This window comes from Suncus etruscus, chromosome 5, assembly GCF_024139225.1.
Source record: "Suncus etruscus isolate mSunEtr1 chromosome 5, mSunEtr1.pri.cur, whole genome shotgun sequence".
NCBI classification, from domain to species: domain Eukaryota; kingdom Metazoa; phylum Chordata; class Mammalia; order Eulipotyphla; family Soricidae; genus Suncus; species Suncus etruscus.
The window spans coordinates 88,435,143-88,455,299 of NC_064852.1; the positions used below are offsets into that span (position 1 = coordinate 88,435,143).

Consider the following 20,157-nt stretch of genomic DNA (forward strand, 5'->3'; position numbering starts at 1 on the left):
CAAACCTCTTCAACACAGTTTTAGGTCCCTTTTCCTATGACTCACCATTCCATCTTCAATACTTACCCTCTTTACTTGGTCATCTTGATTCTGTTACCAGAATATAAATGTCTGTTTTCCTGGAACACTGTCTTTTTTCTTGCCTTTTTTCTTTCTTTCTGATTCTTGATGCACCACATATGAGTGAGATCATCTGGTATATGTCTTTCTCCCTCTTACTTATTTTAGTTAATAAGTCACCCTCTAATTCTGTTCATGCTGTAGCAACATGCAAGAGTTTCCTTTTTTCCTAGTAAAATACTGTGACACTAACTATACATATGCACACTTTATCCATTCATCTTGTTTTTGGATAATTGTGCTGTTTCAAGCTCCTGGCTTTTATCTACTATTGCTGCGTGAACATGTTCATACATTACTGTTTTTGTGCAGAATTATTTAAGGCTCATCTCTTCCACCACCTTTTCTAGAAAGTCTATGAGATTTTATTCACTTTGGCATTGCATCATTTGGAGTATAGTTTGATTATAAGAACAAAACAAAATAGATTAGGTCTAAGTAGCTTAATTTTCTGTCTATAAAATATTTGTGAATAAAAGCCATCTTTGATTGTCAGAGTAGCTGTACTACTGGTTCCAGACTTCCCAGCTCTGTGCTGCCACCTTCACATTGTTTCCACTTTCATCCAAAATAATTGCTCAATAACTCCTGTAATAATGCTTGAAAAAAGGGGTGGATAAGAAAAGAAGAGTGCAAAGGTGAAAACAATCTCTCTTTCAAGAAAGTTTTCTGAAAGTCCCACAAAACACATTTCATTGTTGAGAAATTAATTACGTAAACATATACAGATTAAAGGAAGGTTGGAAAAGTAAGTCTATATTTTTTAGCTATATACAGTGCTAAAGTTTGGGATTTTATTACTAAAGAATAAAGGGAAGATAGACAGCTGATCTCTGTATTATAAGTGTTTATTGCTGGATACGTCTGATTGGATTATTCCATGGATAATTAAGGGTTGGGAATTATATTGGTGTGGATTTAAATTTTATTCTGGCATTCTCGTTAACCCTGGTGTATTGATCCTAAGTAAATCCATATCTTCCTCCAAAAATTTTCTCCTGAAATGGTACCAAATCAATGTTAATGATTCAGAGAGCATGTATCTGTAAGGAGAATACAAGTGGCCTACACCAGGAAAGGATGCTCTTTTTGTGGAGCATGGAAGACAGCAAGTAGTAACTTCTGAATGGAATGTTTTGGAGAGAAGGATGGACAGGGAGAACAACTCTAAATAACAAGCCAATTTTCCTTGCAGATCCTTGCTTTGAGCTTACTGATAAAGGGTGTCTTGAAAACTGGATGTACCACTCAAACTTTTGATTAAAAAAAAGATTACTAACATGTCAGTTTACAAGACACTGAGATACCACAAAGTCCTTCACTAATGTAGTCAACTAATTTTCTTTACACTACCCCTAAAAGGTCATAAATTAATTCTTGCAAGAGAAAAACTCTAAATGGATAAAAAAATGAGAATAAGAGGCAGTGCTCAGCACCCAGGAGTTAACTCAAAATGGAGAGCACATCAGTCATGAAAAAGACCCTAGGTTTCATCTCCAGTATCTTTTGGCCTACCAAGCACCACTGCTTGTGACCATAGTGGCCCCTATTACTGCCAGGTGTGACCCAGATGGCTCCAGAGTAAAATTGAGTTAGACACTGGGTTTAACTCTATTCCTGAGTCCTAACCCTATCCATACCCTTTCCTAAGCCAGGCAGTTTTCTGGGTGAAGTGTTTCCTAAAGGGATGAGAGTGGTGGTGAAGGGGACAATGAAAAGCTGAGAAGAATGCATGATGGTATGAGGTGAAATGGAACAGATATCTGGGATGAAAGGCACAGCTCATAGCTAAGACACCAGAAGCTAGGAGTCTATAAGCCACACACCCTGGACTGTCATGTTTAGTAAATAGAAATCTAAATCCAGTGAGATCTTGAAACCTCAAACAATAAATATTTTTTAGTATAAATATGTTTCATGCAGTGTGTATAAGACATACAACAGTTTCCTTTGGCCTCTTAATGCCTTATCATTATATATACATAGAGGTCAAGAATCACAGGACATTTTCTAGAAATTTTTCCATGTGAAACACCCGAGGCTAAAACATCAGAAACATAGGGAACTCAGAGAACACAGAGAGAGGAAGAAAACCAACACTTCCCACCAAACTATTCTAACATTCCTTAGGAAGCTAAGTATAACGTGCCTCTGAAACAAGAACAACATATCTGATAGGACCACAGGAGTCACCACAGGAGAATAAAAATCTCTTAGAAATAAAAAATTTGTGGACTAAATGAGAAATAAAATTAAAAGTATTGAAAAAATACCAAGGACAGCAACATGAAAACCCAGTATTATTGTCATACTGTGCATTTGGAAGTTTTTGGTCTATTAGCTATGTGTAAATTTTAATTAATTTTCCAATTTGCTATTACCTAAATGTATCATCAAATGTCAATCTTTCTAAGCCTCTTTGCTTCTAATGTAAATACAAGTAACATAAGAACAAGTAACAAAACCAATTTTATCTATTATGATGTGTCTTACATATCTTATAAGCGTTGTTTTGTAGCTTATAAATGCCAGATTTCTACAACCTCATTTGCCTTATGACCAGTTCACTCGACATGTATTTTTGCCCTTGTGTTTGGACTAATGCTCATGATATTCTACCTTCTGAATGATACACCTTGAGGTTGGATCTGGGTGAGCCTTGAATATTTTTATTAAGTCTCTGACCCTTGCAGGGGCTTATGTTATTTTTTAGAGAAGCAGTCTTTTTTTTTTTTTTTTTTTTTTTGTCTTTTTTCAAGGACAAATTTTCTAAAGGGGGGAAAACAAATCTCCACAGTTGGGAGTTCATTTATCAAGCCTATTAGGGATGTGAAGAATCACAGAGTGACCGCTAGAATACAATCCAGGAAGTTAGTTGCAACTCGTTTTCTCATTACTCTGTTCTTATCTTAACGCTGCAGCCTCTGCTAATGTTTGCTGACTCCCAAGGAAACTGACTTGTTCTCTTTTTGTCAGCGTTATTGTATTTTGAGGATCCTGAATAGCTACTCATTCTCTAATCTAGACCTATCAGGAGGCTGATTCACTCGCTTGTCTAAAGTCACATTAAAGTGGTGCCATATTTTAGCTAAAACTATCCCTAGGGTTAATGAGGGGGAAAGCAGCTGACACATCTGTCACCCAGATACAATTATAAAACATACAATTGCATAAAATATACAATTGTGTATCTGGAAAGCAGGTTAAAAAGGATTCAATTCAACCCAATTCATCTCCTTTCTTTTGTAGATGAGCTGCAAAGTTACCCAATGTGCTGTGACTTGGCATACCTAAATAAATAGTAAACCTGGATTATCTTCTCTCCATGAGGGTTTTTCTCATAGTCACTGTATTCCATCTCAAAGGAGAGAATCAAGGATAGTTGTTAAATGCATTATATGGAATATTGACCTTCGAGGGTGAATATAAAATTATCTGAAAATGGAAATCAGATTGAGTTCCCTGTACTCTCCCAGAACAGTCTGAGGTCAGGGCTTGCCTGCAGGCAGTTTAATTTTTGAAGTGGCATCAGGAATAGAACTTATGAATAGGACAGTGAGTCTGGGTTTAGGAAAGCAACAGTAAGGACACTTTCTATTATCGGTCTCCACTGTGGTCAACCAAGCTGGATCCTGCAGGAACTGTTTAAGAGATTCATTCTGTTGGATATATCCACCAGTCTCCAGACTTCCTCAACGAGAATTCTTCCTTGGGTATTCATCCCACCCACTTCCAAGGCCTCACCCCTTATTTATAGAGGTTCCCCCATTCCATATCTAAAGTCAGCACAACATGGCAGATATTAAGCAGGAATGCAGAGCAATCAAGGCAGAATCTCTAAGGCTGATTAAAGCAGCTATAGTTCTAGAAAAAGTAGACGACTGAAAGAAAGGCAATCCCTTACCCTCTGCCTTTTTATATACATGTTTGGATGAGCGTCTGCCTTCCTGACTCAACTTCAAAGTCCTTTGATAGTTGAAGTCTAGCATTGTTTTCCTCCTGACTTTCCTGGGGAGAGTCACTCTGGAAAAGCCAGGGAGTAGGGCCAGGCCTTTGGGAAAAGGATTTGGATTCACTCCTAGAAGCAGGATTTTCTGCCAGGCACACAAACATTAAAGAAAGTTTCTAAGGGTTTAAAACCCACCACAAAAACATGTCACATTAACTTAAACATAATTCAGGATTTTATGCTCCAAATGACAGTTGATCACAACATTTACAAGTTTGAAAGCAAAAGGAAAATGAAACCTGATGTACTTTTAAAATTTTCATCCTAAATTTGGGGATAATTCTTCAATCTGATTTTCCAACTCATTGAAAATGGTCTCTAGTTTCTGCTGAGCGAGTTTCTGAAATTGATTTCTGTGCCAATTCTTGAGCTCCTGCAGTGAATAAGACTGATAATTAAATAGTCATTCTAGCATCTCAAGCAAGAATTAGATTTACCCTATCCACAACCAAAAATGTGTCTTTGAGAGAGTCACTTCATCTCTTTTTTTCTTTGGGGACAGCACATCACCCACACAGCATCTCCCTCAGATCCTGGTGATAACCTAACCCATAGGGCACTGGCCTTTCACACACCAATCTGGGTTTCCTAACATTCTATATGGTCCTCAAAACCAACCAAAGGTGACCCCTGAGCACAGAGCCAGAAGTAAGTACTGAGTACAGTCAGGTGTGCCCCCCCAAATTAAAATTTCAATTGTTTAAATAATTTAAATTATTTAATTGATCACTTAAAATAACATAAAGAAAGAATCAGAGGCTAGAGATAGTATAGCAGGTAGGATGCTTGCTTTGTATAAGAACCCAAGTTCCATTTCTCGTACCCATTTTAGGTCCCCTGAGCTTAGTCAGGAGTGACCCCTGAGCGCAGAGACAGAAGTAAGCCCTGACTACTGCTGGGTATAAGAAAAAAAAGGAAGATGAAAGAAAGAAGAGAAAAGGAAAGGAAAGAAAGAAAGAAAGAAAGAAGAAAGAAAGAAAGAAAGAAAGAAAGAAAGAAAAGAAAGAAAGAAAGAAAGAAAAGAAAGAAGAAAGACAGAAAGAAAGAACTAACGAAAGAAAGAAAGAAAAAGAATCAAGAAAAGAAAGAAAGTAAAGAAAAGAAAGAAAGAAGAGAGAAAGAGAGAGAGAGAGAAAGAAAGAAGGCAAGAAGAAAGCAAGAAGAAAGAAAAAGAAAGAAAGCAAAGAAAGAAAGAAAGAAAGAAAGAAAGAAAGAGAGCAAGAGAGAAAGAGAGAAAGAGAGAGAGAGAAAGAAAGAAGATAAGAAAGAAAGACAGAAAGAAAGAATAAGAAGAAAGAAAGAAAGAGAAAAGAAAGAAAGAAAGAAAGAAAGAAAGAAAGAAAGAAAGAAAGAAAGAAAGAAAGAAGAAAGAAAAAGAAAGAAAGAAAGAAAGAAAGAAAGAAAGAAAGAAAGAAAGAAGAAAGAAAGAAAGAAAAAGAAAGTGGAAGGGAGGGAAGGAAAGAGGGAAGGAGAAAGGAAGAAGAAAATTTCAAACAGAAAAACGTATTGAGTTTGCACCATGAGACTTCTCTCTGTCTCTGTCTCTCTGTTTCTCTGTCTGTCTGTCTGTCTGTCTGTCTGTCTGTCTGTATGTATGTATGTATGTATGTATGTATGTATGTATGTATGTATGTCTCTGTCCACCTTCTTGAGTGAGAGAGATATCCCAAATCACAAGTGTTCAGGGTCTGTGGAGTTGACTGAAACAGCTAGAACACAAGCCTGGCATATGGAGGTCCTGGGTCCAATTCCCTGCATCATGTGTTCTCTAAGCACCAGCAGGATGCCTCTGATAAGGCAAGATGCCTCTGATAATTCAACAGTGTTAGAACAGGCCATATAAAAAAACTACTAATGTTTGCTAAATGCTTACTGAGGAACTTTATATATACATTATTCCTGTTGTTTATTTCTTTGATGATGGTGCTATTGAGGGGCCATTAGGTGCCAAAGACAGAACCCAGGGCATCCCACATGTAAGACATGTGTTTTAACCCCACAAAACCACAACTCTGGTTCTATGTTACCTCATTTACTATTTAGACCAGTCCTAGAATTGGTTCTGCTATTGATCTCACAAAGTGCAGGAAGAAACAAGTTTTAGAGAGAATTGCTTACAATCTTCAATGAGGAAGCTAAGATTCAAGACAAGTAGTTTGGCTCCAAAATCATTTCAGTAATTCTGCTATCCTCTCTGCAGTTACCTAACTCTCATTTTAAGAGTATTGATGGGGAAATTGAGATCAGTCTTCAGAACATTTGAGCAGCAATAATTTGGGAGTGTCATTGTCTGGAACCTCTAACTCTTAAGATTAGAGTTGATCTATTGTCTCGTGAGGCTAAAACTGCAGTTAGAGGCTTCCTGTTTGCATATGAGATAAGCAGCGCATCATAAGTTTAGCGTCTCTTCAGTTTGAATACGTGTGTGGAGGGTGTTGTTGTCAGGTAGCACTGCACTTTAGCATTCATCCCCAGCACTTTGCGATCATATAATCTCTCTTTTGTCTTTATGGGGATGCCATGTCTCCTTGTCTTCCCTCTAGAACAAGGGAGTTCCATGAATGCAGGGATCTTTTTAGCTCACTGTGAAGACCCATATTCAACTCACTGACTTACACAATAGTATTGACATTTGACATTGAATTCTCAAGTCAGTCTGTAAAGTGTTAAGCCTCCCTTTGTATCTGGAGTCACAGGCTCCTAAGGTGATCTGTACTTCTGTCTCCATGCTTCACTGGCTCAGTTCACTATTTAAACCAAGAACTAGCCAGTGATTCATATTTTATAAACCCATTTTGGGTGTTCCATGTTCTCCCTATGGGCTTTCTAAATTAATCAGACTGGAGTTTAAACTGTAGGAGAATCACAATAATGATTTTTCATCTCAGCTGTAAAACCTTTCTAACATTAATGGGCTTTTAGTAAATTCAGAACAGTTAAATAAATAAAAATAGGAGTACCTATGTACAGGTATAAACATATAAATTTACTGAAATTAATCTCTGATTAAAATATACTTAGGAATGGTGGTTTGTTTTTTTACTTCACAAATAAAAGGTACCTTGGAGATAAAATCCAAACTAGAAATATTTTTATTGTGGTGATGTGTGACTGGTAGCCAGTCTCTAGAATTATTTTTGGGGATAAATTGTGCAGTTCTGTTCAAATGATGCTTTTTAAAGACTGCTATTTTTTCTGAGTAAAACATGTCAGGAGAGAAAGATAAAAGCCTAATAAAAACATATCTGATTGTAAATGAGATTTTCCAGTAAGTTACTTTTCACTCGCTGCAGTATTTGCCATTGTCCTTGAAAACCAAGGCTCCTAATGTTCTGCTTGAGAAGTTAATGACACTTTCTCATGTCACAGGAGTCTGGATCCAACAAGCCTTATAGAATTTTGTGGCTTTCCACCTGTGCATCTTAGCAGAGTCCCAAATTAAGTGATGTGTGCCTATTTTTAACAGTTTCATAAATGTTTATGGTGTTGACTACCTAATCTATATTCAAGTACACATTTTCTAAATTTTATTTGTGTGGGCAAATTCATTTCTCAAAAGCATAGTGAATTTTTCAAGGTTGCTTGGCAAACATTATTACTAAGCAGGAGATCTGAAATACACCTGAAACTGTGAACCACCAATCTAGTCTTGACCACTTGCAGTTCTACTTCAGAGCTGTCTCTGATTGATGACAACAAAACATTGATAAGATTCTTGATTCAGTCCCCAGCTCTTTTTTGGTACCTTGGTACGTCAGTAATGAGACCATTAACCTCTGTATGGCTGTGACCACTGCTGTCCATACTATCACAAGGCATTAGACTATCTGGTGGCCAAGGTTCTTGCTACCTACAGTTTACAGAGATTACCTCAAAGGCCATAATGAAAAGACTGAGAACCTAAAACTTACTTAGCTCTGCCCATAATGTTCTTGAAATTCTGATTAATCCCATCTACTTTACCTAGAGTTTCCTTGTCTGTAAAATGAGAAAAGCATGGCAGATTTTTCAAGTTTTCATATGCCTCTGATATTCTTTTTTTTTTTTTAATTTTTATTTTTAATTATGAGAACAAGGGTGCAAAGAAAGAGGACAAGGTAAAGTTACAGTGGAAGGACAATCACCCATAACATAATTCTCAGAAGGCCCCTTGCTGATATCTTAACTTTGAAATTTCAGCCAAAGAACATTAAGATAAATAAGACAGAATCCATGTACAATTACTTTGTCCCTCAAGTCCCCAGATTGTAACACATTATAATATTTCTTAACAGTACACAAGGCAATCTAAAGCCATAAAACTTACGTAACTCCTTAAACATTACAGGCATAGTATTTTCTTACATTTCCATATACATGCATATTAGCTTAAATTAACCTCAAATTTTAAGTGAGTTCTTTTTAAGGATTAGAGTCAAAGGAGCACAGTAAGAATGGTGTTAGAGTGGCAATTGTTGTTTGCATAGGCCCACCAAAATATGAGGGACATGGAAAGAAATAACCTTGGCCTAAGTACAAAGAGACCAGACCCCTGAAGTTTCCTGGCACAAGACCAAGTCTAGGCTCCAGGCAAGCTAGATCGTCCAATCCAATACATTGTCTGTAGTGCCAACACACTTTTATTTTTCACACAGTCTCTGTTGTTGGTATCATGTTTCTGTATTAAAGATCCTGGAATCTGCGTATCTTACATTGAAGTCAGGACGTGGAGCATCCTCTCCTTTCACCTCACAATCAAAGGGCAATGCAGGGAGCCCTGTCCTGTAAGCAGGTCGTTGTTGTTGTTAAGTCTTCTCAGTGTTAAGGGAAGTCTCTTTTGAGCAGGTCGAAGTCTGAGCAGTGTAGGTCTTCCGTGGTAGAGGATTGCTTCCACGTGATGTTATAGACCAGCCTGGATGTTTCGTGGATGGCTTTCCTGGTTCAGAGGAGAATGGAATATGCCCTTTCTTCATGCCTCTGATATTCTATAATTACAATGGAAGTTCAATAGCAATTATTCCCTGGCTACCAAGTTTATATCTATATAGAAGTACAGATAGAGATTGACAACTAGAAACAGAAAAAAGGGGAGCTGGAGAGAAAAGTCATGTACAAAGTTCCAAGAAGACAGATGCAAAGATGTTAATAGCAGCATTGAATATAATAGGGGAAATAAAAGAATGGAAATTTTCATCATCAGGCAATGGATAAATAATCACTGATATATAGTCACACACTGCTTAATGATGTGGACATCATCTGAGAAATGTGCCATTAAACAATTTCACTATGTACACCCATCATCGAGTGTAATTATACCCACCAGATGGTATCATCTACACCACACCTGAGCTAAGCGGTTGAGGTTGTTGGGATCATTCTCATCTGTTCAGTTTGCCATTGGCTAAAATGTTGTTAAGTGATGGATGACTATACTGATCCATGGACTACCACAGAACAGTGAAAAGGAATAATGAAAGAATAACGGATTATCTCATCAATATTGAGTTGCCAGAGAATGCATACACTAGAATATCATTGATAACATTAAATATATGACTATTCTATATAACTTTCTAGTAAAATTATAAGAATAGATCTAAAGATCAACTGTATAAAATTTTAACACTTGCTATCTTGTAGTGGGAAGAAATGAAGTAGGAGTAGCAGTGGTGAAATACATGTGTGTCTCAATTAGAGAAAAATCCTTCCTTCTAGACTGGATGAGGGATACAAATACCCTCTAAATTCATGGTATAATTATTTACACTCTTTCAACCAAAGAGACAGTGGAGAGGAATTTGACTTGCATGTGATCAACCTAGGTTCAATCCCAGAATATCTGGTCTACCAGGAATGACTCTGAGCATATAACCAGGAGTAATCCCTAAATACAGTGTATATGACTAAAAAACAAATGTATATATTTTACATTTTAAATATATTAAATGCTGCATTATAACTAAAATATAGACTTTGCATACCATCCCTCCAAAGTTCTTTTAGCAATCCTTAAAAATTATTTACTTTTAAGTCAGAGGGAGAGAGATAGATGCAAAATAGTCTCACTCATCTATGGGTTATAAGAAAAATAAAAGTCATTTTTGCAATAATCCTCAGAGACATAGAGAGGAGGGCTGGAAGGTCCAGCTTATGACATAAAGCTCACCACAAAGAGCGGTGAGTGCAGTTAGAGAAATAACTACACTGAGAACTATCATAACAATGTAAATGAATGAGGGAAGTGGAAAGCCTATCTAGAGTACAGGTGGGGTGGGATGGGGAGGAGGGAGATATGGGACATTGGTGGTGGGAATGTTGCACCAGTGAAGGGGGGTGTTCTTTACATGACTGAAACCCAACTACAATCATATTTGTAATCAAGGTGTTTAAATAAAGATATTAATAAGAAATAAAATAAAATAAAGCTTAAAAATAATTATTTACTTTTTGGATGGGGCCCAGGAACATTAAGTGAAAAAAAAAAAGAGGTCAGATCTAAATGTGCAAGCCAAATTCAATGACAACAGAATCAAGAGACCCAAATTATAACAAGCTAAACACAAAATGGACCTATTACACTAGTAGTCCAGGGGGCTAAGAGTGGAGGTTTCGGATGCATGCAAGGAACTATGGTGAAGGGAGGTCAACACTAATGCCAGAAATGGCCCTAATTCACGGTCCCTAACCACCTGAAATACAACTGTAAAAGACTTGTAATTCACAATGACATCAATAAATAAATTTTAAAAATTACTTACTTTTATCTCTTCTAATAGCTCAAGTTTATCAGAAAATGTACAACTTGAAATGCATATTTGTTTTAACATTTAAGAGCTAAATCATTTCTTCGGTCTCCATGTAGTTCAGTTGTGACCTACTGTTGTTACACTACTGATATCAGTCATTGTTATATTATTAAGCCACTATGAAAGTTGTCTGATTGTACAGTGCCAAACAACACATATCACCTCAACTCTGAAAACTGAGGCTCAAAAATATGGAATCACTCACCTAGAACTACTCATAGTAATAGCCAGAATTAAACTCAGGTTAGTGTGAGTACCAAACTTGGGCTTTTTTCACTCTACCACCTCCTTTCTATTTCTGCTCACACTCAGTGGTGGTGGGTGAGAAGCCTTTGGTCATGTAGAAGAGAGTGGGCAAATGAAGAAGATGATAACGTTATATGAAGAAATGATATACCCAAATCTGAATATCTAAAAGAAAGGGGAGTTAACAAGTCCTTTGTGTGATTGTGTAATACTATCTGCTTATTATCTAAGTTTGCTGTGGCAAAAATACAATACTGCAACATATCCTTGAGAAGGACCCACTTGAAGGAATAGGAACAGTATTTATCTCTCTGTCTGGAATAAGGGCATAAGTCATATATTTGTCTTCTTGATCTTTCCCTTCCAATTAAATTTAATAAAGAGACTCATCTGATGACAAGTGCACATGAACTTGGTAACTTTAGGGTGGGTATCCCAGGCCAGAAACAGGAGAGCATCTTGCCAGTGGTATCCTATCTTTTGTGCCCTCAACTACAATGGGTCAGCATTTAGTTTCTAAGATCCAGCTCAGACTGACCATAAATGATGGATAGTACCAAGTATTTTTCCAAGTGGGATTTCTTAAAACATCCATCTATTCTGAGATTAAATAAGATTAAATAGGCTGGTCTATTTCAGTAGACAAAAGAGACATTGAAACACTATGAGGGTGGTGGCTCTCAAAGATAATTATATCAGAGGCAACATTTCTCAGACCTATGAGGTTAGGAAATTTTTTGCACAGAGTACCTCCTAAAATTGCCACAGCCTGAGATGCATATGGAAGTGATGTGTCAGGATCCTTTAAATACTTTATCAGAAAGTATCAAAAGTGGTGAAAGCTTAAGAAATAATTTTTTTAAATTTAGAATGCTGATCTTCTTTATTTTTTCTCAATATCAAAAATAAAGTTATTAACTAGTTTAAATAAAAGTTTGAAATAATACATATCATCCTTATTTTCATATTAGATTTTCTCTTTCTGCTGTGGGATAGAAGGGTAAGAAGAGAGTATTGGTGGTGAGAGGTTATACTGATGAAAGGTGATGATGATTGAAGCCCAAATTCAAACGTGTTGGTAATCATGGTACTTAAATAAACATATTAATAGAAAATTCTTTTCTTGTCTTTTTTTGTGTCTATATAGCTCTTAATGTGTATTTTTCTGTATATGTGTGCATTGAGCATCTGTAATTTCAAGCACTGTTAAATGCTCTGTACTTGTCATCTTGTTTAATCCTCATAATAACTATATGAGTTAGCAAACATAATCCCTAAATAAAGAATAGAAATGTTAAGATCATGTTATTTCCTAGATACAAAGCAAATTTGTGACTGAGCCATTGTTTAAACAGTTATTTCAGGCTCCAAAGTCTATTTAAGCACTAAAATGGTGATAGTTATTTTCCAACCCAGAAAAAGAAATTATGTGTCCTAAATTTACTACTAGAGAGTTTATCTTGGATAAACCCTAAGGCTCTGTTTTATGTTGAATGACAATGGACATTCCAGGATTGCTCCTATTTTTTATTTGTCCTTGCCTTTCTTCTCTGGTTTTCAATCAGTGTCATAAGAACTTCTCAACAAAAAACCAGAAATGCAGGAGGATATTGTTATTTTTTATTTGTTTTATGATTGGAAAATCTCTGCAGTTATAAATGCAATCAGAGATGATTGCAACTTTTGTATTTTTTAAATCTCAACCATTTTTTAAAAGGTGATTTATTTTGATAGTGCTTTAGCTTCATGATTTCAAATATTAAGTTACTTGGCTCAGGTGGTCTTATATTTTCCCATAAATGTGTTTATGTCACCCCGCAGACTGAGAAATTTCATTGTAAGCTTTCCCCCTTCTTCATTTGATTTTGTACAGGAGAAGAACTGAATTCTTTGAACTTGTCAGTAAAGGAGAATATGATTGGAACATCAAAAACCATCGTGACATTTTTCGGTAAGATAAAGCCCTTGTTAGTGTTTCTTTCTTTCTTTCTTTTTCTTTCTTTCTTTCTTTCTTTCTTTCTTTCTTTCTTTCTTTCTTTCTTTCTTTCTTTCTTTCTTTCTTTCTTTCTTTTTCTTTCTTTCTTTCTTTCTTTTTCTTTCTTTCTTTCTTTCTTTCTTCTTTCTTTATTCTTTCTTTCTTTCTTTCTTTCTTTCTCTTTCTTTCTTTCTTTCTTTCTCTTTCTTTCTTTCTTTCTCTTTCTTTCTTTCTTTCTTTTTCTTTCTTTCTTTCTTTCTTTCTTTCTTCTTTCTTTCTTTCTTTCTTTTTCTTTCTCTTTCTTTCTTTCTTTCTTTCTTCTTTCTTTCTTTCTTTTTCTTCCTTCCTTCCTTCCTTCCTTCCTTCCATCCTTCCTTCCTTTCTTTCTTTCTTTCTTCTTTCTTTCTTTCTTTCTTTCTTTCTTTCTTTCTTTCTTTCTTTCTTTCTTTCTTCTTTCTTTCTTTCTTCTTTCTTTCTTCTTTCTTTCTTTCATTCATTCTTTCTTTCTTTTTTTATAATTATCTCTATTTAAACACCATGATTACAAACATGATTATAGTTGTATGATTACAGTCATTCTTTAAATATTTAGCCCTGATATTTATCATTATTAATATTTAACCCTAATAGTACTAAGAGCAGAAAAATCACTTTTGCAAGTAACCTATTTTAACTTACATTCAAAATGTTCACAGATTACTTTGAATACTTAGAAAACAGATCTTAAGTCTTCTAGTGTGCTACATTTTGCCTTTTCTATAAAATTTGCTTCAAAATTCAACAATGATGTTGTAATTGTTTCAATTTCAGTGACTTCTTTATTTTCCTCAGTGCCAAGGAGTAGGGAGGTACAAATTAGAGGGAGAAGAGGTATTTGAACCTGAGAAAACAGTAAGAGAGAACCAAAGGAGAGTGATGAGTTTATTTTTTGTATTTTCTTTAAGGTCAAAAGGTGGCATAGATAGAATGTAGTAGGAATAATTCTTTTAGTAAAGTAAGGTGACTATGGTAGACTTTTTACAGACTTCTCATTGTTTTAAAGGACAGCAACAAAGGATCTTCTTTTTGTTTTTTGTTTTTGACTCAAACCCAGTGGTGCTCAGGGTTTTCTCCAGACTGTGGTCTCAGGAACCCTGCAGGTACAGGGGATGATATGAGATGCCAGAGATAGAACCCAGGTCAACTGCTTGCAAGGCAAGTGCCCTTACCTGCTAGATTATATCACTCTGGTCTCTCAAAACATCCTTCACTCTGGTATCTCAAAATATCCTTTTTATGGGGCACATTTTACCATTGGATTGCAACTGACTAGGCCTCATTGTAAGTCCCTACTTAGCATTACTAAGAGATTCTTTTATTTTTATTTATCTATTTTTTGAAGTGAAGCAAGGTAGATTTCTTTCTATTATTGTTGTTTTGTTTTGTTTCAACTTATTTAGAAAGATGTAAAGGGAGAAGTGTGTGCGATCAAGAGAAAACATATATTTCTCCAGAGTGGAAATAAGCAAGCAAAGAAACAGAGATGAGAAAGTAAGATACCTGTTCAAGGGGGAACATTGACTTTAAAGAGCAAGCTTGTAGCTAAGAGATTCTTGAAACAGGCAACTCAAAGGCTGGAGAGATAGTACAGCCTGTAGGGCCCTTGCAGCCAACCCCGGTTTGGTTCCCAGTTCCCAGTATCCCATATAGTCCCCCATGCACCACTAGGAGTAATTCCTGAGTGCAGAGCCAGGAGTACACCATGATCCAGGTGTGACCCAATAAACATCCTCCCAAATCACTTCCAGAACTTGTATATATGTTAGAGAATGACTTACATGCATTCATTCATTTATTTTCCAACCTCCTTGTCTCAATTTACAGTAGAAGTAGGTGCCTTGAGACTACCAATCCCACTGACTCAGGACACAAAGAAGGACCAGTTTAGAATGGACACACCTTCCATAGGGTGGTGGACCACACACACACACACACACACACACACACACACACACACACACACACACACTTACTTTCATGGACACTCTTAAAACCTGCCAGCAATGTAGCAATTGAGTAGTAGTACAGAGATGGTGAGCGATTGTGCACTTGCTTCACAGATGGTTGCCCTGGTTGTGCAGAATGAACAAAACTTCAATTTCTTCCCCATCAGTATTGAGCACAGTTACTCAAGGACATCTGTGCTCTTTTTTTCTCATACCCAGAGCTTGCCTGTCCCCAACCAGCTTCCTTCTGTATTCTTGTCTAGAGCTTATATGGGTTTCCAAGAAAGCTGCAGAGGATTCTGGACTTACTGAGCTAGCTCTGCAACCAGGCACCCAGTGAAACACCCCAAACACCGTCCCTACCTACATCTTTTTTTTTTTTTGGTTTGGTTTTTGGGTCACACACGGCAGCGCTCAGGGGTTACTCCTGGCTCTACGCTCAGAAATAGCTCCTAGCAGGCTCGGGGGACCATATGGGATGCTGGGATTTGAACCACCGTCCTTCTGCATGCAAGGCAAACGCCTTATTTCCATTCCATGCTATATCTCCGTCCCCCCCTTTTTTGCCCACCTATATCTTGTATAACTATTACCTGCCTCTCCTGCAACCGACCTGACCCCTGTCACTTTCAATTCTCTTCCCCACTCTCCAGTTTCAGCACTTTCCTTTGTCCTTTCTGCTCTGTGCATGTGTGTTACCCTCATCTCTTCAACTCTAGCACCTCCATCGTGTCCTAATTTTATCTTTCCTGCCCATCCTCAACTCCAATTTTAGCCTTACACTACCAGTCATTTTCCTTTGCCTTGAAGCTTCAAAAGCTGGGTAGGTTGTTGTTGCTGCTGCTGTTTGCATACAGACATTTCTAGGCCTGGAAATATACTTCTATTTCATTGGTCAAAACATCATTCTGGTTGTTGACCATAATTTTGCTTCTTCCTGTCAATGAAGACCACATTTTACTCATGTCTCTTAATTCCTGGCAAGGCAATTTCTTCCTTTGCAAATAATTTCTGCTTCCATGAGCAATTATAGAAATGTACTTTTCTGCAACAGATTAAATCATTACAGATAAACCCCCAAATCTCCTATGAGCACCACTCCCAATTCCCACACAGCCGCACAGCACAGCTGTAATCAGTTATCAATTTGCTGGATCTTTCCAGATCATTTCCAAAGCATCTACATACGTGTATTTTCCCTTAGGAGAAACTCACTTTGGAGTAGATTTGTTTGCTTGTTTTCACAGAAAGCAGAAGTTTGCATAGCCATCTAAATTGACTTGTTCCCCTAAACAAGTGTCTGGACATTATAGATCTATTCTTCAGATTATCCAAATGTACAAATTTCAGATGAAAGATTTAGTCACCTTTGAGCTAAGTAACGGAGTCTTGAAAAGTGTGATTTTTGTTCTTTTTTGTTTGTTTGTTTGTTTGTTTGTTTTGGGGACACATCTGGCAGCGCTCAGGGGTTACTCCTGGCTCTGTGCTCAGAAATCGCTCCTGACAGTCTCAGGGGATCGTATGGGATGCTGGGATTTGAACCACTGTCCTTCTGCATACAAGGCAAATGCCCACCTCCATGCTATCTCTCCAGTCCCTGACTTTTGTTCTTATTGAAAGTCACAGGTCACAGTCTAAACACAAGCTCCCAGGATCTTTGTTCTCTGCTTCCTTAATTTCTGCATAGACCATGAGTATAGTTGTACCCCAAACATGTCCTTTTGTCTCATGTGTCCCAGATTCACAGTGTCAGATTCACCTTTTGCCCACAACTCCCACCTTCACCCCAGTCCTTTTCTGGGCACAACTCTAAAATGCCCAATTGTCCAAGATCAGATGACTGAATAAAGAAACCGTGCTACAGATCCACAATGTGATACTACTCAGCTGTAAGAAAAATTGAAATCATAAAACTTATTGCCACATGGCTGGAATTGGAATATAGCATGTTAAGTGAAGTCAGTCAGGAGAGGGACAGACACAAACTGAACTCCCTCAGATTCCAGATATAAAGAAACAAAATAAGGGAATAACAAATGCCTAAAGGCAACAGAAATTGAGAACTTGTCTTTAGCAGGAAACTTACCATTAGAGGGGTTGTGGTGAAGAGCCCTGGGGCAATGGTAGAGGAAGGGACACCTGGGTGGAGGGTGTGGGTTGGAATAGTTCATTTATAAAACTATTTATAACAGTGTCTAAACCATGGTACCCAAAATAATAAATTAATTGATGATAATGCTAGTGATCATTCTCCATCTCCATCTTGATGTTTCTCTATCATAGTCTCATTTTTAAGACTGGAAACACCAAATATATGAAAAAATCTTATTAGAAGTTTGGTATGTAAAATGGGGGGGATATTAGGGGGGGTCTCAGGTTACTTCCTTTCTTCTCCTTCACATCATAGTTAGGCTCAAACCTTCTGCGTCAAAAACAAAACAAAACAAAACAAAACAAAAAAATCAAAAAAACCTTCTGCATCAAGCACAGAGGGGTATCCCCGGGGCATAGCACTGTACACAATTATAAAGCAGTAATAAAACCAGTAAAGAGTCCTTTGCTTTTCATCCTCACCATGCCCCTGCCATCTAAACAATGAGAAGTTTCTTCCTGAGAAAAATCTTTTGTTGATATCTATTATAAATGTATATATATGAATAATTTATTATTAATGAAGTTGCTGTTAAATATCAAAAAAACTAATATGAAAGCTTCAAATCAACACATTATTATTTAACCTTTAACTACACATGTGTCATGAGTGTGTGTGAATGCCTCAGAATGCCTCTGGCATAGGTGATGTCAGTAAGCACTTCAAAAGTAAATTCCTAATGTGCAGAACTATTTGCGCTTGGCTCATGGTATAGGATCATTTTCACCATGCAGAACATTTCATTTTATCCCATTTTATTATTATATGCAGAATAAAAACCAATGGTAATGAGAAAGAAATGGAAACATACTTTTCAATCCTGTTATTTTATGTGACCACTTGGGACTTTTAACTTGTGTTTAAAACTTAAAACAGTGAAACAGTACCAGGTGTAGGGAAATATTCAATTCATACATGAAATCTTTTACTGAATCTATCAGCAAATTTAATATGTCTTCCTTGTAAGTTGCTAATTTCTTTTAAAACCTATAAAGTAAATCAAGAAATCAATGACCAGCAGATTATTACTGAAATACTTTAAAACATGGAGAAGTAATGTAAGTGATCAGATACATTAGGAACACATCCCTCAACCACTGAGATCAAAGGTTCCCTGTTCTTCTCATCCCTGTGCATTTGTTCCTTTTATGGTTTTGCACAGCCTGGAGCCACTGAACTTGAACTATAATATAAGAATTCCAAAAAACTAAAACAGGAGGTACCACTCCTTCCATGCACTCTGATCTGAAAAAGATCTTTCAGTTCTTTCAGAATCTTGATCTAAGAGAGGAGATCCAACTACTCATTTGCCTCTTTCAGTTTTCAGCATGTAAACCCCACCCTCCCTTTGCCCTATCTGCTATCATTCTGTGTGTAAGGTCCTGAATAATTGATGTTTACCAACTGATCTCCTTGCTCCTCTTTCTTTTCTTCTTCTTCCAACTATTCTCTTCTTGAAAGTCTAGCCCCTAAGCTGAACCATCATATAGATCAGATCAAGTCAAATTCTCCCTTCCAGAATTCTTTTTTATCTTCCTTCTCTGGTCAACTTCAGAATATTTACTAAAAGCAGACACTTGTTCAGACTCTACAGATCCCATGTTAGCTTCAGTTCTTCCAAGCTTCTTACATATAAGCAGCTTAACCTCTAATAAAAATAAATAAAAAACATGATTCTTTTTGTAAAATATACCTAATAACAGCAACCCTACCTCACACAATGGCTCTGTGGACTCTGTCTCCCACATAAGTACCTCTTCATTAAATGGTGACTATTCAAATTATCATTGTCTGAACACCAGAAGATATTTAATCACCTTTTTGATTGATGAATAGTGATATGAATCTGAGAAGTAAGCCTCATGTTATCAAGCAAGCTGGAACCTCAATAATTTTCCAAGTTATGATGCATGTAGGCAACCTCACACAGAGATTATTTCCTGTCCTAGGGAGAGACACAAAGTACAATGCATTACCTCATCTGGTCCCCCTGCAGTACCAGCCAAAGCCAAATTGAGATGCATTAGATGTAACAAGGGGGAGGTCTTGAGGCTTGCTGACAAAGAACCTGAATCCATGACTCACACTGGGAAAGTTAACCTCTCCCTAAATTTAATCATGTCACTAAAATAAGAGTAATCACATCTGTTTCTGAAGGCTGTGATGGAGCCTCAGTTAGACTGCAGTTGGTCAGGGTAGTGTACAGATGTAAAGCATAGTGAGTGCTTGTTACAGGCTCAGAAGAAATGTGAAGATGAAACTCTTGTGTCTCTTCACCTACTAGTACTTAGTAGAGGCATGTTTGGGGCTCTATGCTACCTGAGTGAGGAATACTGCAGTTTGCCTTGCAGTGCTCTGAATGATGCAATGTTAGTGGCAGCTCTGCCCTGTTCCCTAGAGGGCTTTCCCGGAGTTTACACAAACCCCCCCACCCCACATCCACCTCCCACCCCCGTCACTAGGCAGCTCCACATCTGGGCAGCAGACTTGTTTCTAAGATAGTTCTGCAATCCTGTAGGGCTGGAAATACTGACCTCTGACCTCTAATGCCACACCACTTCCTTCTCCTGAAGCTAGCCTAGCCCTGCTTGCCCTACTTGGAACTTTCGTTCCTTTTCATCACCTATGGCAGGTTTTAGTACAGAGCAAGTAGATTTGGAAGAGTGGTTCGTTGTTTTCCTTCTAACCTCATCGAATTAAGAAGCAAGCACCAAAGCAATCTACACTTTGATTTTTATTTTTAGCTCCTTGGGTTAGTCGGAATTCTAGTAACCCCCATGGAAATCTGACCCGTCAAAAAGCAGCTTTCATTCTTCCTGGGCCCAGATGTGAAGAAGCTCATGTATGCCTCTTCTTCATGAAGATCAGAAGATGGGATTGTA

At 37.2% G+C, this 20,157-nt stretch overlaps 1 protein-coding gene across 1 annotated transcript in view; it reads left to right on the forward strand.

Moving 5' to 3' along the window:
- Positions 1-20,157, forward strand: part of PDE11A (phosphodiesterase 11A) — a 431,148-nt gene that overhangs the window by 361,590 nt on the left and 49,401 nt on the right. Inside the window, exon 16 of the mRNA XM_049773400.1 lies at positions 13,037-13,114. Within this exon, the coding sequence (XP_049629357.1) occupies positions 13,037-13,114 (78 nt within the window). The remainder of the gene's footprint in view (positions 1-13,036; positions 13,115-20,157) is intronic.